Raw genomic sequence first — 25,194 nt, 5'->3', positions numbered from 1 at the left:
GCTGGACATGAGATACGGTCAGTACAGGAGTGATGTTGATGGAAAAAGGGAGAGGAGAGAAAGAGAGAGTGACACAGACCCCCCCCCCCCCCCCCCCCCACGCACACACTCACACACAGACCCACCCACCACACACAGACCCACACCCCACACACAGTGTGTTTGTTTAGAGCACCAAGCCAAAGCAGCAGGCTTCTGGTTTTATCCAGTGTCTGCTGGGATTTAGTGTTAGGCCCTCTGAGTGTAAACGGCTGGCAGGCCAGTGGAATCTATCAACAGACGAGAGACACACCAACTCCTACCTCCTCCTTCTCCTCCCAACTCCTACCTCCTCCTCCTCCCATTACCACAGACTGGCCTTGTCTGGTCTGGTCCTCCTATCACACTGAGGTCATTGCTGTCCTCCTCCTGACTAACACCTCTTCTTTTTGCCTCGTTGTTGATGACATGCCATTTGTCTCCTGGCTCTGTCTTACCAAGCAGAGAAAATGGGGATCAGTCACATGAGCCTGAATCCAGCAACAATGCTAACTCCTGAATTAGCATGAGCCTGACTCCAGTAACAATGCTAACTCCTGAATTAGCATGAGCCTGACTCCAGTAACAATGCTAGCTCCTGGATTAGCATGAGCCTGACTCCAGTAACAATGCTAACTCCTGGATTAGCATGAGCCTGACTCCAGTAACAATGCTAACTCCTGAATTAGCATGAGCCTGACTCCAGTAACAATGCTAGCTCCTGGATTAGCATGAGCCTGACTCCAGTAACAATGCTAACTCCTGGATTAGCATGAGCCTGACTCCAGTAACAATGCTAACTCCTGGATTAGCATGAGCCTGACTCCAGTAACAATGCTAACTCCTGGATTAGCATGAGCCTGACTCCAGTAACAATGCTAACTCCTGGATTAGCATGAGCCTGACTCCAGTAACAATGCTAGCTCCTGGATTAGCCAATGGTGCTTTGGGGGCAACAACAGAGTGGGCTGAGTCCCACAGCAGGGTTGAATTGTCTCATATGGAGGACAGAGGCCATGGTAGACCTCCTATTTAATGACCTACTGAGGGACTGCTGGTAGTCTCTCTCTCTCTCTCTCTCTCTCTCTCTCTCTCTCTCTCTCTCTCTCTCTCTCTCTCTCTCTCTCTCTCTCCTCACACAGACTCAAATATGCATGGACAAGGGCATGTACATGTGTGGGTAAACACACAAACGCATACACACACATGGACCGACACGTGCTTGTGGGCACACGCACACGCAGCTGCACCTCCAGATTTCACACACAATGCCACCAGATACCCAACACCTTCAGACATTTAATTTAACACACCCTATCTTCTAATGCCAGACATGAGCCCTAACCAAACACAAACACCTTCATCATGACATCTGTTAATACGGCCCATGTTCTAAGTCAAGACTCACGGTTTCACCGCTGTGTCTAAGTAGTGGCTATGTTGAGATGTGGGTGAGATGATGTCATTCAGACACGCACACACAACACACCGCAGGCCTGCACACCTGGTTTTACGATGTGTGCCTGTTGTGTGTCGGTGCTCTGCTCCACTTCAAATGTGTTTGTTTGTTGACTGATTTACAGACGTTCATTCTGGCTGGAGGGGGTTTCTAGATGCCTCAGTTTACCTGTCATATAGAAGATTTACCATCTATAACATCATCACACAACTATGTGTGTGTGTTTGTGTGTGTGTGTGTGTGTGCATCCTTTTGATGTACTAACCAACAATAATAATAATAATAATAACAATAATAATAACAGTAGTAAAAATAACAACATTAATAACAGTAATATTAATAATAATAATAATAATAACAATAATAATTATAATAACACACACGTACCCACTCACACACACACTCACACACACACACACACACACACGCACACACACGCGCACACACACACACACACACACACTCACAAGCACTATTAACGCTATAAATCTCTCTCTCAGCAACTAATATGCAAGACATGATGATATTACTGTTAGTATAAACAGAGCTGATATGGAACCAGAGATGGTATGTAAGATAATATGCACAACTTGGATTAAATGGTGGTGAATGTTAGTTATATAAGATCCAGTCATAACACTACAGATCCAGTCATAACACTACAGATCCAGTCATAACACTACAAGTCCAGTCAGAACACTATAGATCTAGCCAGAACACTACAGATCCAGTCATAACATTACAGATCCAGTCAGAACACTATAGATCTAGCCAGAACACTACAGATCCAGTCATAACACTACAGATCCAGTCATAACATTACAGATCCAGTCATAACACTACAGATCCAGTCATAACACTACAGATCCAGTCATAACACTACAGGACCAGTGGTGTGGTGGATGGTGAATGCACGTAAATGCCCATTACTCACCTTTTTCATTTTCTGCAAGCGTTTACCCACCAGTATATGGAGCGGTACTTTACTCAACACGAACGGCGATTAGCGTTTACCCACCAGTTATGTTTTACCACTACATCACTGAACAGGATGGTATTATGGGCCCAGCGGATTGGGGGTCTTCAGTTTGCCATTGTACTTCTGTCTTTCTGGTGGCTCAAAGTTAGAAGATGTAGGGACACGCAGTCCAGTAGGTGGACTGAATAATTTCCTTGAAGTTGACAATGAGACAGATCATTCTGCTTCAGTTAGGATTTTCACACAAAAGTTATGATTAACGTGGCAACATTTTACAAAACAATTTCACATTTCAGTATAATTTTTTTTTCTTCTTCCCTGTCTTGTTAATTAAAAGGCCTGTCTCCCACCGACTGAAAAAAAACCCCTCTGTGTTCTGCCTAGTTTTTGGAATACCTAATGCAATTCACGTAACCTTGAATCGGCAGGAAATAAGAGATTTCCATACAGAGGTAAAGAAGAAGTTCATTTTTTTCCACATCCTGTTCCAAAAACAATCTTCTTTTTCTCTCCTCTTTTCTTTCCCTCTCCTGTTTGACCGTGGCTGAGAGACTGAGAGGCTGAGAGGGGCTGAGGGGCTGAGAGGCTGAGAGGCTGATGGGCTGAGAGGGGCTGAGGGAATGAGAGGGTCTGAGGGGCTGAGAGGCTGAGAGAGGCTGAGGCAGGCCTCTGTTGGTGCTCCTGCAGCTGTGTGTTCAGAGCAGATTGGCCTCGGTCAGGGTCAGGGACAACAATACAGCAGAAAGCCGACTAACTCGGCCATGACCGGACAGTATACCCACAGAGCCACCCCCATTTGACATTGAAATACTGCTGGTTTCCCACCATGCTGTTGACTGACTTTAATTCAAATGTTGCCCGTAGAGCAACAGAGGAATGTGAAGGTAAGCCATTGTCGGCTACATGCTAAGTTATAGATATTATTAGCATGTAGAAGAATGGATGTGAGGGAGAGGGAGGGAAATAGAGAGAGAGAAAGAGGGAGAGAGAAATATTGTCAGAGATGGAGAGAAATATGGTATGAGAGAGAGAGAGAGAGAGAGAGAGAGAGAATGAGATCCAGTTCTATATAGGCCCATTGGAAAGCCAAGGTGTGGTTTCTGGTTGTGAATAAAGGATGTTTGGGGACTGTGTGTTGGTGGCCACTTGCCAAACAGGACGAGACAGAGAGAGAGAGGAAGGACAAGCGACAGCTACAGCCTGCGGCCTTATCACAGACGCCTCAGCACAGCTATTGTCCACATCCACACAAGATAAATAAACAGATGCATACCTAACCCAACAGGCGATAAATCAAAAGTAGTCCCTCTTGTCTATCTACAAGCATCTAAATTCACTTTTTTCTTGCCTAACCCTTTGGACATAACAGGTACAAGACAACTCGGACACTTAGAACACCAACACCTAATTACAGCATTACATCACGCACTGTCAAACAGCGACCGAACACCGGCGAGATATGACAGATGGTTTGTTTTGAGCATGGTTGCCAGGGAGATGGAAGACAGAACAAATGCCAAGAGGTTGGATGGTTAGGGGACGGTTATGGAATGCTGAGGGGCGATAGAGCTGCCAGAGTTTGTATAGGTCTGATTCCTTATTTATTTTTATTGAATATTAAAACATACAATCTACCTGCAGTGAAGCCGCTCAACATTTACATTACATTCAGTCATCTAGCAGACACTCCCATCCAGAGCGACCCACAGGAGCAACCAGGGTCAAGCGCCCCTATCTGCCCAAGCTCCCAACTGCCAGGCCACCAACCATCCAAGATCCCCCCACAGTTCCCAAGAGCTGCCCCTCAACCATCCAAGATCCTCCCACAGTTCCCAAGAGCTGCCCCTCAACCATCCAAGATCCTCCCACAGTTCCCAAGAGCTGCCCCTTAACCATCCGAGACCCCCCCCCCCCCCCCGAAAAAAACTCTTTCTCCACTCCCCACCCCCACAGGACTCCCAAGCCACCATCCCCCAATGTATAGGTCAGAGTTAGTATAAGTCAGAGTTTGTATAGGTCACAGTTGGTATAAGTCAGAGTTTGTATATGTCAGAGTTAGTATACATAACAGGCACATCTATGTTAGAATCTGGGGTGCTACATTTAACAGACGGTTGAGGGATGTCTATGCGTGCTGCACGATAGGGCTCTGGTCAAAAGTAGTGCACTATATACAGTAGGACAAAGGGAGCCATTTGGGACATAGCCTATCTGTTGTGTAATAGAAGGTCTGTTTTTTGGCGGCCCTGTGCTGTTGGGGAACTCTTCTCCCAGAGAGTGATTGATATGTTGTTTCCGACTGTACCATTTAAGGGGCCTCTGCCCCTGCGCTGACATGTGACATCCTCTACTGCTGTCACAAACCCCCTAAGAATAGCACCCTGTTAAAACGCACAAAAGACTGGGAAGCCACTATGACACACCGCATCAGCCATATTTTACATCAAATCATATTATGATCTTAGAAAATGGACAATTTCACGTTACATGATCAAAAGATAAGACAATTAAACAAAGAAGATATAAGGCAAATCACCACAGAGCCCCACACATACCACATGATGACAAACAATCAATTCCCAATTTAACTTAATTTATCTTAATCCCATTGCCTATCCGCTACAATTTAACACCTCCGTTAAAATAGCTCCCGCTACAACGCAAAGACAGCAACCTGCAACGGCAACCACGAGCATGAGACCAAACAAAAACAAACTTTACTGCCGAGAGAAAGACACCTGCTATGGTGCACCATCCACCACCACAACTACAGCCCCACAACAACACACAAGAATGAAAACCACCTGCTAGGTCAGCATACACCACACACAGAACACCAATGACAATACAGCGTAGCCAAGAATGAAAACCACCTGCTAGGTCAGAATACACCGCACACAGAACCCCAACGACAATACAGCGTAGCCAAGAATGAAAACCACCTGCTAGGTCAAAATACACCGCACACAGAACACCAACGACAATACATCGTAGCGAAGAATGAAAACCACCTGCTAGGTCAGCATACACCGCACACAGAATCCCAACGACAATACAGCGTAGCCAAGAATGAAAACCACCTGCTAGGTCGAAATACACCGCACACAGAACCCCAACGACAATACAGCGTAGCGAAGAATGAAAACCACCTGCTAGGTCAGCATACACCGCACACAGAATCCCAACGACAATACAGCGTAGCCAAGAATGAAAACCACCTGCTAGATCGGAATACACCACACACAGAACCACAACGACAATACAGCGTAGCCAAGAATGAAAACCACCTGCTAGGTCAGCATACACCGCACACAGAACCCCAACAACAATACAGCGTATCCAAGAATGAAAACCACCTGCTAGGTCAGCATACACCGCACACAGAACCCCAACGACAATACAGCGTAGTCAAGAATGAAAACCACCTGCTAGGTCAGCATACACCGCACACAGAACCCCAACGACAATACAGCGTAGTCAAGAATAGCCACTCGCTTTAGAGGGCTTGGCACTACAATTCGTACATTGTGACAAATACTGTACCTTAGTCAGTGTCCATTAAAAACAACACGCCAAAGCCACATGTCAGGATTCTAGGACTTTATCACTGTTACATAAACACCAGTTGTCATGAGAGAACACAATGGTGGCATGCTTGATGAAGGCTGTGGAGTGCTGAAGGTTAGCACTGCTTACTTAGAATGCATTTTCGTTTATCAAAAATGTTTGTTTTTAAAGATGGAGTTTAGTCTTATCTCCCGCCAAAAGTCAAACCATGGAGACAGATAGGGAAGGTATAAAAGTATAGACAGTGTGTGTGTGTGTGTGTGTGTGTGTGTGTGTGTGTGTGTGTGCGTGCGTGCGTGCGTGTGTGTTCATGTGTGAGAGAGGGGGCATTTAGCACAATAACCAATCTCCCTTGTATTTACCTGGTAAGACACACACACACACACACACACACACACACACACACACACACAGTGCAGACCACCGCCATCAACAAGATAAGGAGGGAATCTCGCTGTTGTGGACTTCAGCCTGCTATGAGAGCAGCCATTTGCTCCATTGTAATGTCCAAGAAACAAATGCTGCATCAATGGAATATCTGTCTACATGTTGAAAATACTCATAATAAACCCAATGCCCCTGCCTGCTCCTAAACTGTCCATCATAGACCGCCCCCTCATTCATTTCCTGTCTATAATCCAATCGGATGCTCTAATTAAATTAGCGTGAATTGTGGGTTGTGTTCAGTTTGGTACTGAACGTTGCAGATATGAAATCCAATGAACAGACATGCTAAAACTTTCTGAAGCCTCATGTTAGATATGACATACAATGAACAGACATGCTCTAACTTTTGGAAGCAGACATGTTAGATATGAAATACAATGAACAGACATGCTTTAACTTTTGGAAGCAGACATGTTAGATATGAAATACAATGAACAGACATGCTTTAACTTTTGGAAGCCTACGTGTTAGAGATGAATGTCTGCAGTGCATGCCCTAGGCCTACTGAACGCTACTGTGAGCAACTCGTGTCCATTGATATTGATGCTTTGGTTAGCAAGTCAGCGTGTTAGCATGCTAACAAATAGCTGTTTCATTTAATTAATTTAGCTGGCATGTGAGCATGCAAATTGATAGATATTTTGATTAGCCAGCTTGAGTCTTAGCATGCTAGCAACTTTGTTTAGCTATCCAGTGTGTTAGCATGCTAATAAATATATGTTTTATTTACTTAGCCACTGTGTTAATATGCTAAAAACTAAGTTTAGCTGTCCAGCATGTTAGCAGTCATAGCTCATAACCCACTTAAGTGCAGACGTTAGCCACGTGCTGAAGGCTCACTTGTGAATCCAACACTAGCCTGACCAGGATCAGTAGCAGGATCTCCTCCCCTGCTGTCATTTAATTACGTTAGCCAGACCCTTGATCTCTCTTTTCCCTTTCTCTGCACATTCCTCCCTTTCTTCTCGTCCCATCTCAGACCTAGATGGTGACCTATTTTCCATTAGAATTCCTTGGGCAAACACCCCTCGAGTGGCGGGACATCTTCGTTACGAGGGGTTGCTCACGTTCCTGCCGTTTGTGTGGATATGACTAGACAGGAATGAGTGATTAGGTCTGCCACATGATAAATGAGTCAGTCTGTCTCTATCACTCTCATGCACCCCCTCTCTATCTCTCTATCACTCTCCCTCTAAGTGCGTACCAAATGGCACCCTTGGGGTGGCAGGTAGCCTAGTGGTTAGAGCGTTGGGTCAGTAACCGAAAGGTTGCTGGATTTAATCCCTGAGATGACAGGGTAAAAATCTGTCATTCTGCTCCTGAACAAGGCAGTTAATCCGCCCCTTTTTTTTCCAATTTTCGGCTAAAATGACATACCCAAATCTAACTGCCTGTAGCTCAGGACCTGAAGCAACGATATGCATATTCTTGATACCATTTGAAAGGAAAGACTTTGAAGTTTGTCGAAATGTGAAAGGAATGTAGGAGAATATAACATATTAGATCTAAAAGATAATACAAAGAAAAAAACATGCGTTTTTTGTATTTTTTTTGTTCCATAATCTTTGAAATGCAAGAGAAAGGCCAATATTTGATTTAGGAATCTAGGCACAATTTAGATCTTGGCCATGAGACGGCAGCAGTGTATGTGCAAAGTTTAACTGATCCAAAGAACCATTGCATTTCTGTTCAAAATGTTGTATCAAGACTGCCCAAATGTGCCTAATTGGTTTATTAATTACTTTTCAAGTTCATAACTGTGCACTCTCCTCAAATAACAGCATTGTATTCTTTCACTGTAATAGCTACTGTAAATTGGACAGTGCAGTTAGATTAACAAGAACATACGTTTTCTGCCCATATGAGATATGTCTATGTCCTGGTTCTTGTTACTTACAATGTCATGCTAATCACATTAGCGCACATTAGCTCAACCGTCCCGAGGGTGGAACACCGATCTGTAGAGATCCTTTTAACCCACTGTTCCCCGGTAGGCCGTCATTGTAAATAACAATTTGTTCTTAACTGACCTGCCTAGTTGAATAAAGGTGAAATAAAAGAAAAAAATAAATTCCCTGTATAGTGCACTACTTTGGACCAGGCCCCATACACTTTCTTTCTTTTTTGCTCTCCCTCTCCCCGTTGTTAAATTATTTAGAGAGGATTGTCCTCCTGACTATCCCTTGCTCCTCCAGTACAGTAGGAAGGTAAGATGGAGGGAGTGGATCTGGAGGAGGAGTGAGGTTATTTTCTTTTATTAGAGGGGGATCATCACACATACACAGCCTCTGTGGGAACCAGGGAGAAGGAGCATCCATTTCCGTTTTGGGAATTCTCAAACTGTGGGAATCCCATCAGGCCTTTTCCACAGGATTACCTCCCACAACGGACTAATCAAATGTCTCAGTCAGTCATCCCCCCGGAATCGATCAGGGTGGAATGTTCTGCTAATGACACCCTACCCATATGCCAGTGCATCTGGAGACTCCCAATATCAAGAGAGTGGGGTGATGGAAATCAGGGGAACTCATTGCTCCTTCACCATTTTGACTTTGCAGCTTTGCCATCTTGTGACGACCTATACCTTTCCTTCATTCAAAGGGCCAGCTGTCTGTCCAGCGTCTCCTTGTCCTATCAGAGTTGATTGAGTGGGCATCTCACCACTCCAGTTTCTGAATAGACCCCTATCCTCTTAACCACTCACAACCCCTTCAGACAGTCATCGCCTCTTCACTTCAATCCATCACTCTCTGACTCCATGGGGTCTCCACTGTAGAGGTGCCCAGAATCACACACACACGCACACCTTCACACACACCTTCACACACACACACACACACACACACACACACACACACACACACACACACACACACACACACACACACACACACACACACACACACACACACACACACACACACACACACACACAGTCAGTCAGATGCACGCACGCTCGAAGACACACAAACACACACACACACACACACACACACACACACACACACACACACACACACACACACACACACACACACACACACACACACACACACACATGCTCTCTGTTTCCTCTAAGTCATTCTCCAACGTCTATTAGGCACAGTGAGAGCTCTGTTTACTTTAGCACATCTATTTAGTTTGCCTCTTGAGTTCGTCTCTTTAGTTTGTCACTTTAGCTCGTCTCTTCAGTTCATCTCTTCAGCACGTCTCTTCAGCTCGTCTCTTCAGCTCGTCTCTTCAGCTCGTCTCTTCAGCTCGTCTCTTCTGTTCGTCTCTTCTGTTCGTCTCTTCAGCTCGTCTCTTCAGCTCGTCTCTTCAGCTCGTCTCTTCAGTTCGTCTCTTCAGTTCGTCTCTTCAGCTTGTATCTTCAGCTTGTCTCTTCAGCTCATGGAAGTCTGTCTATAAGGCCTGGAACAGGTCTGCAGTTACAACATCACTAAAGAACACTAAGACATATGTCTAAGAATAAAACTATAAACTTCTCATCTCAACCTTTGGTCTGTAGACCGGCACTGCTAGATAGAGGCTGAATGTGAAATGCATGTAAAAAATAATAAAATAAAAACCAACCTTTTTTATCTGAAACTCTTCTTCAGGTTTTGACATACATAACACATTAACTCAGCGAAAAAAGAAACCTCCCTTTTTCAGGGCCTATCTTTCAAAGATAATTCATAACAATCCAAATAACTTCCCAGATCTTCATTGTAAAGAGTTTGAATACTGTTTCCCATGCTTGTTCAATTAACCATGAACAATTAATGAACATCCACTTGTGGAACGGTCATTAAGACACTAACAGCTTACAGACGGTAGGCAATTAAGGTCACAGTTATGAAAACTTAGGACACTGAAGAGGCCTTTCTACTGACTCTGAAAAACACCAAAAGAAAGATCCCCAGGGTCCCTGCTCATCTGCGGGAACGTGCATTAGGTTTGCTGCAAGGAGGCATGAGGACTGCAGATGTGGCCAGGGCAATAAATTGCGATGTCCGTACTGTGAGACGCCTAAGACAGCGCTACAGGGAGACAGGACAGACAGCTGATCATCCTAGCAGTGGCAGACCACGTGTAACAACACCTGTACAGGATCGGTACATCCGAACATCACACCTGCGGGACAGGTACAGGATGGCAACAACAACTGCCCGAGTTACACCAGGAACGCACAATCCCTCCATCAGTGCTCAGACTGTCCGCAATAGGCTGTGAGAGGCTGGACCGAGGGCTTGTAGGCCTGTTGTAAGGCAGGTCCTCACCAGACATCACCGGCAACAATGTTGCCTATGGGCACAAACCCACCGTCGCTGGACCAGACAGGACTGGCAAAAAGTGCTCTTCACTGACGAGTCGCGGTTTTATCTCACCAGGGGTGATGGTCGGATTCGCGTTTATCGTCAAAGGAATGAGCGTTACACCAAAGCCTGTACTCTGGAGCAGGATCGAATTGGAGATGGAGGGTCCGTCATGGTCTGGAGCGGTGTGTCACAGCATCATCTGACTGAGCTTGCAGGCAATCTCAATGCTGTGTGTTACAGGGAAGACATCCTCCTCCCTCATGTGGTACCCTTCCTGCAGGCTCATCCTGACATGACCCTTCAGCATGACAATGCCACCAGTCATACTGCTTGTTATGTGCGGGATTTCCTGCAAGACAGGAATGTCAGTGTTCTGCCATGGCCAGCGAAGAGCCTGGATCTCAATCCCATTGAGCACGTCCGGGACCTGTTGGATCGGAGGGTGAGGGCTAGGGCCATTCCCCCCAGAAATGTATGGGAACTTGCAGGTGCCTTGGTGGAAGAGTGGGGTAACATCTCACAGCAAGAACTGGCAAATCTGGTGCAGTCCATGAGGAGAAGTACTGCAGTACTTAATGCAGCTGGTAGCCACACCAGATACTGACAGTTACTTTTGATTTTGACCCCCCCTTTGTTCAGGGACACATTATTCCATTTCTGTTAGTCACATGTCTGTGGAACTTGTTCAGTTTATTTCTCAGTTATTGAATCTTGTTATATTCATCCAAATATTTACTTAACTTATGTTAAGTTGGTGAAAATAAACGCAGCTGACAGTGAGAGGACGTAAATTTTTTTGCTAGTTTATATATGGAAGAGCAATGACCACAGATAACACAGAAATCTGTTTTTCCTGTTTAAAGATACAAAGACAATCACCTATCTAGTATTTTGTCTGGAAAGCACAATTCTGCGCTGATAAATAACAAATATATCACTAGAGTAAGCGATAGATTCTGTGTAACGACCTTCTTCCATTCTCAAGTGTTGAATTACTTGTTAAAAGACCATAACCTTTGAAATAAACTTTTTAACAGCTTTTTGAAGAGGAGCGGAAGTGAACCCTGGAACCCCAAAGAACTTCTGTTGCTTTTGTAAACAACAGATAAGAGCATAACCTTTGATATCATTTCTTTTTAACAACTCATAATGTTGTATGTCTTTCTATGTGGCAATTTGTCAATAGAATAGCAGTCTAATTCAGCGTCCCCTCAATCACAAGACAACAACCAAAAACAAACACTGGATAAAGTGATTCAGTCCCCGAAGATTTGTCCAAGAAATGGTCAACCCACCTGTGTGTTCATTGTGTGCTTGTCCCAAAAACACAAAGACAACACAGTCAGACAAAAAAGCCATTAAGTGAGCGACTAAAGAGGTCAAGATGTAAATCTCTCTTGAACAAAGTCCCACCCCCTCCCTCGGCCCCCTTCGCCCCACTTGGTCTGTCCTGTCACGACCCCAGCCCCCCTCCTCCCTTGACCCTTTTGTTGGGGCGAGGTGGCTCAAGACCCAGGAACCTGCTAATTACGGGCTTTAGTAGTCTGCCAAGGAACCAGGCCCTCGGAATGGCTGGGCCACATTCCTACCAGTCAGAGTCACTCTGTGTGTGATTGTGTGTGTGTGTTTGTGTGTGTGTGTCTGTGTGTGCACGTGCGTGTGTGTTCACTGTCTGTCTGTCCATCCCTCCATCCGTCTGTGAGATCCTCTCTGGGTTTTAGTGCGTGCCTTGTGCCTTGCCAGCTCACTAAGTGCACTGCAAACACTCCTCAAGGGACTGTATAGTAAACAGACACAGACAGAGGGATTGGAGGGACTTGAGGTGTGTAAAGAAAGCCAATAAGCCTTCTCTCCCTTCTCCGATGGGGTCTAAACCTAATCACACAGTTGGCCTGGTGTTAAATGCCCCGTACCTCCTTCTATAGCTGCTCAGTTGAGCGACCAGCCGGCCGACGCATTAAGAGACAGATTTCAGGATGAACAAAACCAGAGATTAAGAGACAGGTGGAACCAGAGATTCATTAAGAGACAGATTTCAGGTTAGACAAAACCAGAAATCCATTAAGAGACAGATTTCAGGTTAGAACGAACCAGAGATCCATTAAGAGACAGATTTCAGGCTAGACAAAACCAGAGATCCATTAAGAGACAGATTTCAGGTTAGAACGAACCAGAGATCCATTAAGAGACAGATTTCAGGCTAGAACGAACCAGAGATCCATCAAGAGACAGATTTTAGGTTAAAAGGAACCAGAGATCCTTTACACTTTTGACTGACATCAACTTTGACAGATCCGTCACAAAACGTGAATTTGCCTTGAAATAAACCAAACCTTAAAACCTCTGTTGTTGTTTGACAGATCCGTCACAAACAAAGCATTGAGACCCTGTTGTGGATTTTGTTTGAAATGGTAGGTTAAAATGTGACCAAACCTAACACTTCAATTGAAATGATCCCCAAAACATTGACACCCTATATCGTTGATTTGAGGTTGAAATCTGGGTTAAAGCGTAAGCGTCACAATGATTGACTGATTTACCCCAGTCTTGGGTTTGGTCCCGGGAGCAGCAGTCGGCCTAGCGGAGGTCAGAGTAGTGGATACTTGATGCTGTTGTGGAGTATTCACAGACTGAGAAGTGCTTGACACTGTCCCAACGGCCTTTACTGAGTCTAAGTCCACTTCCTGCAACCGAGGAAGGACATTGATTGGTTTAGAGATAAACTTTAGAGCAATAGTTTATGGCTACTTCTATTACTTATTCTCTTGAAGCTAGCCAGATTAGTATTAGGTTCTCCTAAAGCTAGCTAGGTACTGACTGTCTCCTGTAACGTCTAGCTAGTTACTGACAGAGCCATGTATTTAGAGAGTTGGGACATTGAGGTTTCTGCATTATGATGCATTTACATGACACTTCAACATTCTATGGCGGCCATGTTAGCCCCCCATTAACATTAAATGGGGAATATTTAAACAATGCTATGAAACTGAATGTCTAAAATTAGAGACAATACTGTAAATTGTAAAAGTTGTCTCTGTGTCCTGGTACTGACCCGTCGGTGGTGTCTTCTGAGGGTGGGGGTGATGGCCATGGAGGAGGAGGAGGAGGAGGAGGAGGAGGCGCTGAGGGCCGTGTCGATCTCCTGGTCCAGCTGGTCTAGCTTCATCAGCAGTAACACCATGGAGTCCAGACGAGAACGCTCCTGCTCCTCTCTAGAGCTCTACAGGTGGGAGGCAGGGAGGATGGGAGGGAGGCAGGGAGGGAAGGAGGAAGGGAGAGAGAGAGAGAGAGAGAGAGAGAGAGAGAGAGAGAGAGAGAGAGGGAGGGAAAAATTATTTGTACTTAAAATATATGGAATCAGTGTTATTGATTTACATTTTAATCATTTAGCAGACGCTATTATACAGAGCGACTTACAGGATAAATTAGGGTTAAGTGCCTTGCTCAAGGGCACATCGACAGATTGTTCACCAAGTCAGCTAAGGGATTTGAACCAGCAATGTTTCTGTTAGTGGCCCAATGCTCTTAACCGGCAACTTGCCGCTCTATATTTGACTATGTTTGATTCAAGGAGAACATCAGTGATAATGCTAGATTTATATTGTGTCTTTACTGGGCAGAAACCGCTAAAGGATACTCTAGGCCTCGGTTCTTTCTTTCTTCTGATGGTCCTTCCACTTTGTGGTTAGATACAGCTAACTGACTATCATCTAATAAGCCTGTTCATCTTTAGTCATGTCCTCTCTTGCTCTCTTTTTAAGGGAAGGGAGCAGGTATATGTATATGTACGTCAACTCTAATACATAATACATAACACAGACAGGGACTTCATTGTTTAGTTACGTTTTTTCTCTTAGCCCTCTGAAAGCATTACGTTGAGCAGTTTTCTTATGTGTGTTTGATTGAATTGGGGCCTGGTGAATGAGACAGGAAAGGTATGATGTAGTGCATGCCAGAGATATATATCAACTAAGGCTTTGATTCAATATCATGTAGACCACAGAAATACTTTGATAGAATCCTGGAATGGGATCCTCAGATGCACTCAAATTAATTGGGCAACCTCTCCTGCCCTCTCCTTGTCTCTCTCTCTCTCTTTTTGGTTCTCTTCCACCATTCCCTCCTTTTTCTTCTTACATTTTCCACCGAAAAGCCCCCCCTCTCCAATTATATCCTTTCATATCCTTTTTTTTATTACCCCATCTCTTCCTGTTGTCTTTCCTCCCTTCTCCTTGCCACCACTCTTTCACTTTCTTCTTCACTCACTTATTTTATTCTCCTCTGTTAACCTGCAGGTCTTATACTGACCTATCAGGTGGTCTGTTTGTCATTGCAGGTCTTACACTGACCTATCAGGTGGCCTGTTTGTCATAACAGGTCTTATACTGACTCATCAGGTGGTCTGTCTGTCATAGCAGGTCTTACACTGACCTATCAGGTGGTCTGTCTGTCATAGCAGGTCTTACACTGACCTCAGGTGGTCTGTCTGTCATAGCAGGTCTTACACTGACCTATCAGGTGGTCTGTCTGTCATAGCAGGTCTTACACTGACCTCAGGTGGTCTGTCTGCATTAAGACGTGTGGCATCTTTCTCTTTTCCCTTCTATTGATTTTTCTCCTTGTTTTCTCCTGCCTCTCTCTCGCTTTCTCTCTCTGTCTCTCTCTCTCTCTCTGTCTCTCTCTCTCTCTCTCTCTCTCCTCTCTCTCCTTCTTTCTCTCTCTCTCTCTCTCTGTCTGTATCCCCCCTCAACTGTATCCCTCTCCCCTCCCCTATCCTCCATCCTTCCGCTCCTCCTTTTCTCTCATTCCATCCCTCCTCTCGCCCTCCCTCCATCCATCCCTCCTCTTTCTCCTCTCTGGGTGGGGCTTTTTGCTTTCTATGACCATCTACAGAAAGAGCTGGGATGACATAATAAGGGCTGGATTATTAGTTCCAAAGAAACCCTGTTACAATTTGCACAAACAGATCTCTGGAACCATTTTATGAGATGTGCGTGTGTGTGTGTGTGTGTGTGTGTGTGTGTGTGTGTGTGTGTGTGTGTGTGTGTGTGTGTGTGTGTGTGTGTGTGTGGTGTGTGTGTGTGTGTGTGTGTGTGTGTGTGTGTGTGTGTGTACATGCATGTACGTGTTTGTGAGGAGATGGGCGTCCTTCTGTCTTATTGCAAAATGTTCACTGAATTAGGCTGTCAGAGCAGTTCCTATTGGATACACAGACCTTAACTATGTAGCCTATGTAATGGAAATGTTCATGGCATGGTGATGCTCAACTTTTCCCTCTATGTAAGGGCTCGCTGTGTGCGTCCCGACGTCTCGCTGCAATCCAATGCAACAATGATTTCTTTGTGGAGGTTTGTTGAATGAACATAGATGGCTGGGTCAGAAGTCAACAACAACAACAGCAACAATGATGGGGTAAAAAAACAGCATGTGTTTTTGAAGGGGCAATTCCAGTGGTTTTGGTTTTCCTCAAACAGTGTTGTCTTCGGGGGTTTCTCTCTCTTACACAGTTAGACACTTCCTGTTGTCTCTCTCTGTCTCTGTCTCTCTCTCTCTGTCTTTCTCTCCCTGAAGCTCTCTCTCTCTCTCTCTGTCTTTCTCTCCCTGAAGCTCTCTCTCTCTCCCTGAAGCTCTCTCTCTCTCTCTCTCTCTGTCTCTCTGTCACCTCCCCCCTCTCTCTCCTATGTCCTCCAAATGTAGATGTCTAAAAATAACCATATTTGAGCCAGTATCTGGTCCTGTGTTGTTGCTGTGTTGATGAAGCAAATAAGCGGCTCTGTACAATGATCCATATCTGAGCCATCTCTCGTTCACACGCTGGGGGTGTATAGGACACTGATATATTGGATCTGTTATATGCCTCTATTGCCTAGGAGAAGGATGACGTTGAGAGAGAGAGAGAGAGAGAGAGAGAGAGAGAGAGAGAGAGAGAGAGAGAGAGAGGAGAGAGAGAGAGAGAGAGAGAGAGAGAGAGAGAGAGAGAGAGAGAGAGAGAGAGAGAGAGAGAGAGAGGAAACCCTGAGTCAGACCTGGAGCTTCTCTAACTGACCTACTCCAGTGCATATTTGCTAAGTAAATTGGCCGCACGCAGCGCAAAAGTAGTCAAACGCTGTGGTAACGTCAGACAACTCTTTCCCATATGACAAATAGATTGTCTTTGCAACCTCCCCACCTTTAAATCACAGTGGAATTATTTTCAGTTGGAGATTGAAACTGGAGATGTCCACAATAAAAGCTTCATGGGTTTTCTATGTTTTCTGAGGACAGTGATCTCACAGGCTTTGGGATGGTTTTTGGCACTGAAAAATGCTATGCAAACGTGAGATTTATGTTGAAGCAACGCCACATCAAGCCTAGAGGCATTATGCAATTTCCCAGCCTTTTGACTATCCATCTACAGATTGTACTGGAGGACATCATCGGTGTCAACGCATGGGGCATCATCATTTAGATGAGGAAAGTTAAAGACTACACCCATTACTCATTCAACAAGGCAATCAACCACTCTCTCTTTAGAGGCCATCAGGGACTACATCCGTTTAGAAAATGTCACAACTCTGACCGCTAACTACGTAGGTGTTTCACCATATGTACCGTGAAATGGCTTGATGTTGTGGCAAGGCGAGCGACAACCACAACAGTGAAGAGTATGTCTGGAAGGAGCCTAGTACGTGGCATGAGTGTTGTGCTTGGGCGGAGTCCCTCTCCAATGTGCCTAATTAAAAACAAGCAGACTCGTAAATAGGCCTAACGACTCTGTAAATAAGGTTCTGTTGTGGTTGTTCGCTAAGGGCTAGCACTACAGCTAATAGTAGATAAACAGTCTCAGGTATTTGATATTTGGTTTTTGCCAACAGGCTGGCACTACTGCTAACTATGTACTAACAGCCTTAGGTAGTTCCAGACAGGCTAGCACTTTGGCTAATGGTGTATAAACAGTGCAAAGTATTTGGCATTTGACAGGGCGAGCTAGTACCGTGGATAATGGTGTAACAGTGCAAGGTATTTGACAGGCTAGCTAGCACTAAGGTTAATGGTGTATAAACAGTGTGTGAGGTATTTGGCTCAGCGCGGTTTGAGTCTTTCACCTCAGGGATGCTAAGCTAAGGCTGTTCTGGCTGCTGTAGCTACTGCCACCCAGCGCTGTGTGCAGGGGTGGACTGGGACCAGATATCGGCCCGGGCATTGAGGTCACCACACTAGACCATTTCTTTCCAAATATTAGCCCAAAAATGTTTAGATCCACTGAGCTAAAGTTGGACCAGCCCATCTGGCATTTGCCAGAATTGCCCTATGGCCACTCCGTCTCTGGCTATGTGTTTCCAATGCCCTCACACACAACTTCCATGCCCTTATAGGAACTTGTTATGCAGCAGAACATTGGGAAAGTTTAGAACATTTTACGGATCCCCAAATGTAGTCACAGATGGGTAGGCATGTGAAAGTGAAGTCATTGTTTTCCGAGAGGCACGCCAGGCACAGCGCGGGACATAATGATTTATGTGCTGGGCTTAACGTTCACCACCGCCCAATAACTGACAGTAAGAAAGGGACTACATAGCGCAGTACTACTCAGCACACACTCATAAACAACAGCAAAATACGGAACATAGTGAGTGTACACACGGACACTTCCTAACACACGCGCACAGACGCCCGCCTCCACCACACACACACACACACACACACACACACACACACACACACACACACACACACACACACACACACACACACACACACACACACACACACACACACACACACACACACACACACACACACACACACACACACACACACCAGCAAAGCCTGACCCCCATGCAACGGAGAACTGAAGTTATAGCTTACCTTTCTAGCGTGAAGTTTCACCACATGGTCCTCCCCCTTGTCATCCCCGCATTTGGCCTCTCGCTTCACGTCTGAAGCCTTGTCGCCAAGGTGAGTGTTGCCGTGGTTGCCTGGATGCGCTACTTCCTCAATCGCCTCCGTTATAGCTTGTGTATCACCGGGCCTGTCCTGTTCTTTCTGACCGGCTGCTGCCTCTAAAACAGGTGACTCACATAATTGTTTAACAGGGGCTTGGTTGCCATGGCATCTCTCCAGCAAGGGCTCATTTGCCTCCTTAGGACACGTTGGTTGACTGAGAGTGTCCATATTGGGCAGCCGGGCTGCTGGAGAGGTGGGTATACCCATGTCCGAAGCCCCTTGTCTCCCCAGTAGGACTGAGTCGTCCTCTGCTTCGGATTGGTTAATCTCATGGATGGTGTCCAGCTTTGAGCCACCATCGCTGTGCTGACCTTGGGCTGTTACAGCCGAGGTTAGTTCTTCGGAACACGTTGAGTCTTTGGACCCCAAGCCGCAACTCCTATTCTCCACTGTGAGGTCATCAGAATGCACCTGTATCATTGGACGATCCGTGTCCTCTATGGTAGTCCGTTTCTGTATTCCGTCCCTTTTTGAACTTTCAAGATTCTGCTGTCCAGCTAATGGGCGTCTGTCCAGGTCCTCAGAACGTTGCACTGTGACACACAGAGCATTCACAGACTCTACACTTGCCTTATCCTCTGGGGTTTTCTCCCTGCCCATTTCCAGAGCCCTTTCCTCTCCTCGGGTCCCTTCCATCTCCACCATGTCAACATCCTCCTTTCTCAACACTGTCTGGTCCTGAGCTATTTCACAACCATCACCAGTCCTCATGCTATCATGCTGCTCTTGTTCTGTTTGTCTGCCATCCACTGACACAGCACGTTGTCCCCTCAGAATCTGGTCAAATTTATCACGACTTTCATACATTTTCCTCTGAACATTCAATCCGTCAGCATCTTCAACACTATCCTCAGCCTTCCATTCTAAGGCTTTACTCTCAACGTCTTCCTCCATAGCTTCCCCCTCCATAACGTCTGCAACAGGAGCTTCCAAGATCTCCACGTTAACATCTGATATTACATCACTATTGCACTCTGGTTTGTTTGAGGAATTCAAAATGGCCGCTGGCTGTATTGCTCCTGTTCTTTTACCCGGGTCAGTAATGTTGCTTTCATCCAAGGTGGAGAGGTCCTCTCGTGGTTCAACTTCAGTATGAGGAGACTGGGTCTGTGTGTCCACTAAGGGTTCTGGAAGTCCAACCTGACCGTCTGTATGGTTGGCCATTCTCTCCAGGAGTTCTGGATGTCTGCCAGTTCTCTCACCAACAGAAAAGGCCAGTGAAAATCCATTGTCCGGACAGATAGAGACCCTTTGTCCTTCGTCAACAGAGACAGATTGAACAACGATTGTAACACGGTCGTCAACAACGTTAGGATGCTCGTTTTCATCGGTGCCATCCTCAATGTCATCCTCATCCTTATGACCGCTGTCTGCAGTACAGATGATGTTAGGCTTTGGCTGAAGAATCCCATTGCCCAGGTCACAGTGAGATTGGCTGCCAACTGAGTCCTCACCAGCGTCCGGCATTCCTCCAGGTTCAGACTCCGTCAGCCTCCCGGTGAGGTCATCATCATCATCAACAGCCACATCAGAGCCGTCTACCAGCTCAGCCTGGAACACAGGGACAACAGTTGAATCAAAGTCGCCTGCTGACATCATGTGCCCCGGCTCAGAGTGATCGCCATTGTCCTCCACGTTGACCGAGGTCACAAACTCCAACGTGTGACCCGGCCCATTGTTGAGGCCATCGGGGCGTGGCCGGTGACAGCACTCCGGCATGGAGGCACATCGTTCCCTGCGCCCCTGCTTGGACCCCTCCGATGTCAGCCGAGGCCCGTCGCCGCTGACGCCATGGCAACAGACCAGGTCCAGGTCGTCGTAGCTGTACTGTAACCCGGAGCGGTGAGTCACGTGATCCTCCCAACTTCTTTTCCGTATGGTGACAAGCATGGTGGGCGCACTCCCACAGCTAACCATAGAGCCCTTTAAAGACGTAGAACCAAAATGGCGGACCAGACGGTGCAGTTCTATTGAACTTCCTGTAAGAGAGAAAGAGAGGGGGCGGGAATCAGTTACTCAGGTTGTGAGTTACTCAGGTTATGGGTTACTCAGGTTATGGGTTACTCAGGTTGAGTTACTCAGATTATGGGTTACTCAGGTTATGGGTTACTCTGGTTATGAGTTACTCAGGTTATGAGTTACTCAGGTTATGGGGTTAGCAAACTTTAGGGAGGAGGGGTTAATAAGAGTACTGTAATCATGTTCTGTTTGTGTTCTTTGCGATATTATAAACTGAGTTGTCTGTGTATGATGACATGGACCCTAGTCATTGCTATAGTGTGAACCCAAGCTGACATGAACCCAGGTTACTGTTATAGTTATGAACCCCATGTCAAGCATTCATGGAACAATCATGAACCTTACAGGATTTTAACATTACAAAACAGAATAGTTAACTGCAATGGCTACTATGAGACAGTATAGAGCATCTTTCCACTTCTGGTAAACCAAGTTCTCAGACACTGGTTTGCTTTTATTTTCTCACTATTATTAAAAGACATTTGCATCTGACTGGAAGTGTGCTGAGACTTTTTCCAGTTTTTTTTTTTACATGCGACTGGTTAAGAGAAGAGAGTTGCTTCTCATCCTAATTTCAACATTCCCAGACAAGACAGTGAACCCGAGTTCAAACTGTAAACATTGGACACACATTACACTGAGACAGTCCCTATCAAGCACTGTACAGATGTAGGATATTCATTTGAGACAGTTTGCTACATCAGGAAAATAATCCTGCAGCAACAGGAAATGTGAATTATTATGTGGTTTGTAATTAATGGAGATTTTTGGAAGTGGTTGACACATTTTTCAAAAGGGAAAATCAAGTCTGAAATTTCAAAGTGGAAATTACAAACTTCAGAAGCCTTTTTAAACTTCAAATACACTACACGTTTTACATTTCCTGCATTGCAGGACAGTTCTCCTGGAACAGGGTGATCAGATTAAGATACTGCATGTGTACACATTAAGAGCTGGGAAGCCTCCATACATACCCCTTTCACCAACGGCTTAATACATTTTGGAAGAAGATTTCCACCATGAAGTCTAGCCAAGGATTTTATGAGTATGACAAAGGAAGAGGACCAACAACGCCCCGGGACAATTTGTCCACATCAGGGACGAGGTCGTCAAGAAACCACTGTGCGTCACATGACTCTAACCCATTCATAACAGAACTATTAGTGTGTCTCACCCTCCAGCTTGTGAATGTGTCTGTGTGTGTTTGTGTGTCTCTTGCTGCGAGCCTCTGGATAGCCACATTCACTGTCTGGGAATGTCAGAGGGGAAGAGGCTGCCTGAAGGGCCTACATAGTTCCAGTGATGGAGGAAGCATAATAATAAGTCCGTAACACAGTTTTTGTTTTTGGGTTGACAAATGCCAAGCGACTTAACCACTTTACTGAAATCTTAACCTTAACCCTAATCTTAAATAATTGTTTACTTTGATGGGACAATGTTGTTGGCCTATGTCGTACCTCAGTGATGGAGGAGACAGGCAGAAAGGCAGACAGGCAGACAGGCAGAGAGAGAGAGAAACAGACAGGGACATGCACACAGACAGACAGACAGACAGACAGACAGACAGACAGACAGACAGACAGACAGACAGACAGACAGACAGACAGACAGACAGACAGACAGACAGACAGACAGACAGACAGACAGACAGACAGACAGACAGACAGACAGACAGACAGACAGACAGACAGCAGCAGACAGACGCGCGCGCGCGCGCTCCACTATGGCTTAAACAGAGCAGCACAGTAACATAAGCAACCATTTCTGTTAAAGAAAAAAGGTAATTGGCACCATTACGACAGAAGTGATAAGAAGGAAGGATTACAATGGAGGATTCTTTAAAACATTGTGTCAATCTATCAAAAGCTGATGAAGTTGCCCATTAAAAAATTAAAGAAGCATATATTCTATAAATCACGTCACAATTACGTCTTTGCTTTATATTGGAGACAACAAGGTTTTGAAAGACTTCGGTTTGACATCCTATTTCCTATGTAGTGCACTACTTCTGACCAGGGCCCATAGGGATGTGGTAGTGCACTATATAGGGAATAGGGCGAAATTTGTAATCAACCCAATATCTGTGTATATAATTGCCAGCCGGTCGTTGTATGGTTCTCTGAAGACCCCCACTGGCAGATGTAAAGGAACGGCTGTGAAGGCTGTTGCTAGGAGATCATATCGTTCATCCACCATCTGCACTGAATGGGAAACGTTCCCTAGGTCTGTACATCTGTCCTCTGGCCTCAACAACTGGAGCATCAGATTACCATGTTAATCATCATCTCTTTTCAGGGACTGTTCATTTTGAGCATTTTGACTGCCTTGAACTTGGAGTGACTTTTGAGCTGTGAGCATTCTATTGCCGGTAGAAAAGGTGTGTGTGTGTGTGTATGCTTCTATTAGGGGGAAAGCTGCCAGAGGAAGTCTCAAAACAAGATTCTAGTCAGACTCTAGTCAGTCTATACCTTAAACATCCTCAGGACTGCTGTTGGATGGAGGGTGAACCGGGGTGACTTCCTCCTCTGACGTCAACTGGCACTTGAGTTAGGGAGGGCACTGTATACCTATTACAACTTCTCACACAGATGTAAAATGTACTCAATTAGCGTAATCTGTGTGCCACTTCACACAACATGCCTAGATGTCAATACTCCACCAGAATTCAGAGGGGTACTTTCACAGTCCCACACAGTAGCAACATAAGACTGAATAACAGAAGATAACAGAGGATAAACACTATGGGGTTGAAGGGTTAGCCATCCATCAAAGTCAGGGGACAGACAAATCCAATCCTACAAGCCTTTCTCAAGGAACGAATCCCCCCTTTTCTGAGATGTCGGTCCTAATTCCATGTCCCGAGGAATGCTCTCAGGGTTTGCGGATTCATATCAAATCCATTGCTGACTTTACCCTTTTTTGGGAGCAGAGAGCAGGGAGCCCCAGGAGCCAGCCGAAAATCCGGAGCGCAGTATAAAGTCCAAAGATAGCTTGAGCTTCCATCTTGATCACATTAGGGTTTTCACTGACGCTGAACGACTGGAGTATGGGTGGGGTGAAATGGGCTGGAGTGGGGGGAGGGGGTTCTCTCACTCTCCTCCTCTCCCTCCGTCCAATCCCACCTCTTCTCTTCTCCGCCTCCTGGCTGGTTTGACAGGGAATCTCAGTCACATCCTAATCACTGTCTTTCTCCCTGGTTCTCTCACAGCTCCTCCAAGGCTCTCCACGCCAACGAGATCGTCTCAGCTGTTTATCCTACTTTCTTACTCCTCCTTTCACAGAGTTAAGACAACTTCCTCTCAAGACTCTCTCTCTCTCTCTCTCTCTCTCTCTCTCTCCACTCGCTCTCTCACTCGCTCACTCTCTCTCACACTCTCTCTTACACTCTATCTCCTTAAGTTGGGAAAGACTCCCTCCAGTTGGTTTTGATTAGTAACAGACAGACCACTGTGAAAACTCAGGCCTTGGGCCAAGTGAGATTGCAGTAATGTTTTGGCAGGGCTTTCTGAGAGGTTTTCTTTTTTCATATGTCACCCTGTAACTGTACAAGCATCCTTGCACAAACATCTCGACCTCCCCAAAAAAGACATTAAAGCATGACTTGTTTACAGACATTCCTGGAGAATATGCCACTCTGTGCGAGAACTGTTAACTTCGCTGCCTACGAGCTGTGTGCCTTTTCTTTACAGGACACATCTGGGCAAAGTGGTAGTTTGACTTCAGAATCACTGTGTTTTTAGGAAGTCTTCAAAGCAAAACATCTTACCGCATTTTTGAGTGCCGACCATTCATTCCCTAATATAGACATGTCATTTGTTAGGAACACTACCGGGCTCTGATATCACAGCTTCATAGTGAGAATATCTCAAGTGAAATCAAAACGGCATCTCTTACCAAACCAAAAAGCTTAGGAAACACTCCGTTTAGTTGTTGTAACTTTGGGAGAGCTCTGTAGATTGTAGTCCTGTGAAGCACTGCGGGGTTGTAAAAGGCACTGCAGATCTCCACACCCAGGCATGGTCTCCCCCCACCCTCTGTAAGGGTCTCACAGGCCCAATCTAGCCTGACTTACAACCAGGAGATATGGTCTGTGTGCTTCAAACCATCAGAATGAAAAGACCGACCATAGGAAATGTGTTTGTTTTACACACAGACTCTTACAGTCTCAGCTGGCTAACATACCTGTCATTCCAATTCCACCATTTCCATTCACAGTCCCTTGGTTGTTGATGTCAATGTCTATGATTGTTTTCTGTTGGGTTTTAGAAGTCTGGACCTGAGGGTAGCAGTTGCTATAGCAAAAACAGATAATGGAAGGGAAAAACGGACAAACCCCCACCAACAACAACAAAAAACTATTTTCCACCCTTGTGCCCCCTCTTCCTCTTCTGGGTCATCCAGATGGGAGGAGGGGAGGC

General features: G+C 45.5%; 1 protein-coding gene across 2 annotated transcripts in view; it reads right to left on the bottom strand.

Moving 5' to 3' along the window:
* LOC106602231 (rho GTPase-activating protein 7) overlaps nt 1-23,900 on the bottom strand; it is a 170,252-nt gene extending 146,352 nt beyond the window's left edge. Inside the window, exons 1-4 of one of the 2 annotated variants that reach the window (XM_045716410.2) lie at nt 23,245-23,900; nt 18,620-20,736; nt 13,824-13,991; nt 13,312-13,455 (exon numbers count right to left, since the gene is read on the bottom strand). In XM_045716410.2, the coding sequence (XP_045572366.1) occupies nt 13,312-13,455; nt 13,824-13,991; nt 18,620-20,674 (2,367 nt within the window). In that variant the 5' untranslated portion in view covers nt 20,675-20,736; nt 23,245-23,900. The remainder of the gene's footprint in view (nt 1-13,311; nt 13,456-13,823; nt 13,992-18,619; nt 20,737-23,244) is intronic. The other variant, XM_045716411.2, reaches the window with a different exon arrangement.
* Between the last annotated feature and the right edge of the window lie 1,294 nt (nt 23,901-25,194).

The sequence above is a fragment of the Salmo salar genome, chromosome 04 (genome assembly GCF_965601325.2).
Source record: "Salmo salar chromosome 04, fSalSal1, whole genome shotgun sequence".
NCBI lineage: Eukaryota > Metazoa > Chordata > Actinopteri > Salmoniformes > Salmonidae > Salmo > Salmo salar.
Note: the sequence above shows the minus strand (reverse complement) of the source record. Positions and strands in the feature narration are given on the sequence as shown.